The following is a 6000-nucleotide window of genomic DNA, read 5'->3' on the forward strand; positions in this document are numbered from 1 at the left end:
TTGCATTGCAGCCCCAGACACTTCATGCTTCTGTTGGTTCAAGGAAATTTCAGGACGCAAAATTCCCTCCCATTTATCTCGTTGGCAACCTCGCTTACAATGTAGCAGCCTCCAAACAGTGATCACCTTTCCCAATGGAAACACTGCACACAGATGTTCTAGAAGTTTGACTTGACTTACTGTGTTAGACAGTTTCATAGTCAAACTCTCTGAAAAATTCATTATTTTTCATAGTCATGGAGAGAATGAGATTTAGAGTCAAACAGCTCTGGGATCAAGCCCCGAGTCTGCAATTTACTAGCTTGGTTGTGTCATCTATAAATTCTTACTATTATTTCTAAATCTTACCTGTCCTTTCAGCTGTGACTCAAGTTTAGTTTGATAGTCCTGTCTTCACTAGGAAGCCTTTTTCCTTACCTCATTCCTCCAAAGTTGTATGCAGGTCAAGCAAACAAATGCACAGGGCACCTGTTCTGATCTAGGAACCACAGTGGAGGGTACAGATGACCCCAGCATCTACCCCAGGGCCTGCTACAGAGCAGGTACCCCCAACATCCATCCTGAGACCTGGTGCAGAGCAAGTGCCCCCAGCATCCACCCTGGGGCCTGGTACAGACCAGGTTTCTCCAGCAACACCATGGGTGCTGGTACAGAGCAGATTCTCCTGCCAGCTGCCCCAGGGCCTGGTACAAAGCAAGTGCCCCAAGCATCTATCTCAGGGCCTGGTACAGAGCAGGTGCCCCAGCACCCACCCTGGGACCTTGTACAGATGTCCCCAAACATCCACCCTGGGGCCTGGTACAGAGCAGGTGCCCCAGCATCCACCCTGGGGCCTGATACAGATGCCGCCCTCAACATCCACCATGGGGCCTGGTACAGAGCAGGTATTACTTTTTAATACTTTCAAATCTCTGATCCATGGCTTAGAGAGAGGGTGCCAGAACCTGTGGGCTTTGTATCAGGCCCAGATTAGCTACATTGAAAGGGTCTGCTCTTGTTTCTCAAAAACTGAAGGAGGAGTAAAGAAGTAGGATACAAGAGAAAAGGAGAGAGGGAGAGCCAAGGGCTAACTTTTTATCCCCTTGCATCCAGGCAATGATGCATTTTACCTGTGGACTGAGATTTTTAAGAACAGGAGTGTCTTCCCCACTATCTCTTTCCCCATCACAGAGCCAAGAGCTGGCAGGATCCTAGATCCCTGAGGAAAACAACTCACTTCTTCCTGGAGCAGGGGTTACCCAACATTTTCTGTAAAGGATCAGATTTAAATAGTTTAAGCTGGCCAGGTGCGGTGGCTCAAACCTGTAATCCCAGCACTTTGGGAGGCCGAGACGGGTGGATCACGAGGTCAAGAGATCGAGACCATCCTAGCTAACACGGTGAAACCCCGTCTCTACTAAAAAAAATACAAAAAACTAGCCGGGAGAGGTGGTGGGCGCCTGTAGTCCCAGCCGCTTGGGAGGCTGAGGCAGGCGAATGGCGTGAACCCGGGAGGCGGAGCTTGCAGTGAGCTAAGATCGGCCACTGCGCTCCAGCCTGGGCCGCGACAGAGCAAGACTCCGTCTCAAAAAAAAAAAAAAAAAAAAACAGTTTAAGCTTTACGAGCCACAGGCAGTTTCCGCCACACATTCTTCTCTGTGGGTTTTTTTTATTTGTTTTTGCAACTCTTTAAAATGTAAAACCCTTTCTTAGCTCATGGACCATACACAAACAGGCTACAAGCTGAATTTGGACCATGGGCTGTAATTTGCCAATCCTTGCCCTTGACTCACACAGGACTGTCACATGAGTGAAAAAGAACACCACCTTACTGTGTTAAGCAGTAGTTACCCTACTTTATGGACACACATACCACCTATGCCACCACCAAGCAGCCAAACTGTCCCCAAATTATCTGTTGTCTCTTGTTCTGCAGAGAAATGGGGGATGGGGGACAACGATATCCAGGGTTTGGTTGGACACGCATGAGCAATTGCACCTGCACTGAAGCCCAGTGAGTCCTTGTTGCTCCCCCTACCCTAATGCTAATTAACAAACTGCAAGGGAACCTTTTCTTGAATTCCAAATCAGAAATCCACAATCTAAATTGAATGATTCTAGAAAAATGCTTGAGTCTCCATCAGCTCTTCCTCTACTGCCTGACACCCAATTGCATTCTTTGAGAGACTCAAGTAATGAACTCAAGTTGTCAAAGAGATTGGATTGATATATAGAGAACAACATTCAAAGAGTTTAAATGAAGAAAATAATTTTTTTAATGTCTCATTACTTATTTTGCTAGTGTATATTAATGCACATTCATTCATTAAAAAGATTAGGAGAATACTCGCTTCGGCAACGTATATACTAAAACTGGAATGATACAAAGAAGATTAGCATGGTCCCTGCATGAGAATGACACACAAATTTGTGAAGCATTCCATATTTTTTTTTCTTTTTGATACAGAGTCTTGCTCTGTTGCCCAGGCTGGAGTGAAGTGGTGCAATCTTGGCTCACTGCAACCTCCGCTTCCCAAGTTCCAGTAATTCTCCTCCCTCAGCCTCCCAAGTAGCTTGGATTTCAGGCACATGCCACCGCATCCAGCTAATTTTTGTATTTTTAATAGAGACAGGATTTCACCATATTGGCCTGGCTGGTCTCAAACTCCTGACCCCAAATGACCCACTCACCTCGACCTCCCACAGTGCGGGGATTACAGGCATGTGCCACCATGCCCAGCCATGTTCCATATTTTTAACAAGCCTGCACATGTACCCCCTGAATATGAAAGTTGAAAAAAAAATAAGATAGAGAGAATCTCACAACTATGTAACTCCTGGAAATTTTTGAACCTATTAATTTATTAACTCAGTGAAGTAGTTTATCCACAGTTCTATGCCTGCCAGTTCCTCATTCAAGCATTCTTCAAGGAGACCCTGAGTGCCAGGCATGGTAGTAGGCATCAGGCCTCTAACCCAAAATGAGTTGCAAGTTCTGCCTTTTAAGAACCGTGTCTTTTAGGAAAGATAGAGAAGTACTCAAGGGTTAGGACAGAGACATGATGAGCTAGTTGCAATGTGTCTGGTAGAACAAAGTAGGGGGCAGTGAAGTTGGCATAGAAGGAAGACAGGACAGGTAAGATCAAGAAACAATTTCCTAATTAAATCGCACTGAGGTTAGGGGACAGTGGAAAGAAGGCAATCCTTAACTGACAAAACCAAGTGCAGTGGAGGGAGGGGGAGGCACCCCAGCAAGCCAGGGGAGAGACAGGTGGAAGTAGCTAACATGCCCAGAGGAATCGTTAGAAGAGGTTGTGAGGTCCACAGAGAGAGTCAGGAGAGCATAGTGGTTAAGGCTACATTCAGGCATTAGACCACCTGATGCCTTCAAATCTCAGCTCTACCACCTTCTAACTGTATTCAAATGAAAGCAACCTAGATGGGAGGCAATGCCTAACCCAACAATGAATTTCTGATGGAATCATTTAAGACATCAGAGACAAGTCTAATGAGAAACTCTTTCTGAACAAGAGTTTCAGAGCATCCAAATCCTACTCTTCTTCCCCCCAGCTCCAACACCTCTTCAGGTCATGTGTTGGCAGAAAGATGAGCTTCTCTCCAAAAAAAGGAGAAAGAAGTCTGGGCACGGTGGCTCAGGCCTGTAATCCCAACACTTTGGGAGGCGGGCAGATCACAAGGTCAAGAAATCAAGACCGTCCTGGCCAACACGGTGAAACCCTGTCTCTACTAAAAATACAAAAATTAGCTGGGCGTGGTGGTGGGCGCCTGTAGGACATGCCCTACAGTAGCCCCAGCTACTCAGGAGGCTGAAGCAGGAGAATCGCTTGAACTCGGAAGGTGGAGGTTGCAGTGAGCCGAGATCGCACCACTGCACTCCAGCCTGGTAACAGAGCAAGACTCCATCTCAAGAAAAAAAAAAAAAAGAAAGAAAGAAAGAAAAGAAAGAAAGAAAAAGAAAGAAAGAAAGAAAGAAAAGGAAAGGAAAGGAAAGAAAGAAAAGGAAAGAAAAGAAAGAAAGAAAGAAAAAGAAAGAAAGAAAGAAAGAAAGAAAGAAAGAAAGAAAGAGAAAGAAAGGGTCATTTATGGAGCCCCTCCCATGGGCTAGATTCTGATGAGCTGATACTATCTCGCTTCATCCCCACAATACTGTACTATGATCCTATGAACTATTCTTGATATAGAGGTGTTATTTGTCTTGGTTTTCATGCAATTGAAATAACTGAAGGCTCAGAGAGACCATAAGTAACTTGCACAAGATCAAAGAACTACATGGCACAGAGAAGAGCCAAACCCCAGAGCTTCTGACAAAAAAGCCTGTGCTTTCCCTCCACACCGTGCCATTTTCCTCTGCCATTTCATTTCACCCGATGACGACGTGCCTGCAACCCTGGCTCCCTGCCCTGACTCTGAGGTTAATTTCCCTGCAGCTCAGAGCCCCCCCAAGGCTGGAGGAATATCCCACAGGCTCCAGTGAGCTGCAAAGCACAGTCACACTCCCAGGGCTATTAACAGCATCTGCTTCCTCTCCAGGGTTCAGAGAACTTTATCCACCCAGTGCCATGCAGGGAAAAAGCGGTCAACCGGAGAGGAGAGGGTCATATGGGGCAATCACTAAATAAGGAGAAAGGCCGCACAGGAACTTGGCCCAATTTGATGTCCTCAAAAGATGGTGCTCCCTGGCTGAGATTTTCCCTAACAAATATGGAAAAACAGTTTGAAGCCCATGCACAAAAATTAAAACTTGGTTCCTGCAGCTATTTGCTTGTGCAGCTACATGACAAGCCTGGTGAGAGAGGCTGGATCTCTCCCTCTTTCAGTTCTCTCCACCTGGCATCTAGGGGACTGGTCCCAAAAAGTGAAAGGAACTGGAAAATAAACTAACTAAGATCCAGGAAATGATTTCAAAAAAACAGCCGACAAACCAAGGTGAGCAGGCACAGTGGGTAGGTGTCATGAGACAGACAGCGGGGCTAGGAGATGCCCAGGATGAAGCCCCGAGACCTGCTCTCTGATTCCTCTTGGGTCTAGCTCATCGCATGCCTGCTTCCCCACTATCACTGCAACGTGACAGCAACAGCACATCTCATTTTCCAACATGCAGACAGCCCCCTGTGGTAACGGCACCGTCTCTGAAATCAGTAGAGCTGCATTTGACCCTACCTCTGTCAGGCCGTAGTTGTGAGCTTGTGAGTTTGTGAGTTTTTGAGTTTGATCTTGCTGAGCCTCAGTGTCTTCATCTTCAAATGGGGAGGATAACATGTACATTGCTGGGCTGGACCAAAGATGGAAGGACACAGCATTAAGGGAAAGCTAGGGCCTTTGCTCCTTTTGCTCCCTCTGCCATCGCTGTGTGGCTTCCTCCTGCACTTCCTTCAATTCCCTGCACAAGGCCACCTTCACAGAGAGGCCCTTTCTGACCACCTATCTGAAAATGCAATTCCTTTCACTCTCTGCCTCTCTTCTCAGTTTGATTTTCTGCGTCACAGCCTCACTGCCATCTGGTAGATATTTGTTTATCTGTAACATCACGCACACACACACATACACACACGTTCATGCAGAAGGAAGCTCCTTGAAGATAGTGCCTTTGTTTGTTCATCACTGTTTTGCCAATGCCAAAAGAGTCACTGGCATGTAGTCTACACGTAATAAATATACAGTGATGTAATAAAAGGATGGTTGCATGCTCCTGGCATCTGCTGACCCAGCATACTTAGTTTCCTTTCCATTTCTAGCTACCTGTTTTCAAGGAAATTGAAAGAAAAGGAAGTTCACCAATACTTACAGAAAAGTCAATCCATTTGGGTGTTGTCCATGCGATTACTGCCAATGGACTATAAGACTGACAATGCCTGCAGGAATGACGTCTGCTATACCTGGAGCATTCTGCTCTCATGGCCTTGGGTGGGAAGCAAATTGAATTGATTTCTACATATGATTTCTTTTTCTTAGCTACAGAATTTAATTTTAAATTTCCCGAAAAGCTGTACTCTATGAGCG

General features: G+C 45.9%; 1 protein-coding gene and 1 non-coding gene across 2 annotated transcripts in view; one reads left to right on the plus strand and one right to left on the minus strand.

The window, feature by feature from the left end:
• The window catches only part of LOC117080919 (olfactory receptor 9Q1), a 152004-nt gene extending 146609 nt beyond the window's left edge, over nucleotides 1-5395 (minus strand). Inside the window, exon 1 of the mRNA XM_033206366.1 lies at nucleotides 5161-5395. Within this exon, the coding sequence (XP_033062257.1) occupies nucleotides 5161-5265 (105 nt within the window). The 5' untranslated portion in view covers nucleotides 5266-5395. The remainder of the gene's footprint in view (nucleotides 1-5160) is intronic.
• LOC117081804 lies at nucleotides 2325-2429 on the plus strand. Its single transcript, XR_004436289.1, has one exon. It is a non-coding gene; the product is annotated as a U6 spliceosomal RNA (small nuclear RNA).
• Nucleotides 5396-6000: the final 605 nt, after the last annotated feature.

Source organism: Trachypithecus francoisi, unplaced genomic scaffold (assembly GCF_009764315.1).
Source record: "Trachypithecus francoisi isolate TF-2019V2 unplaced genomic scaffold, Tfra_2.0 Lachesis_group8, whole genome shotgun sequence".
Classification (NCBI taxonomy): domain Eukaryota; kingdom Metazoa; phylum Chordata; class Mammalia; order Primates; family Cercopithecidae; genus Trachypithecus; species Trachypithecus francoisi.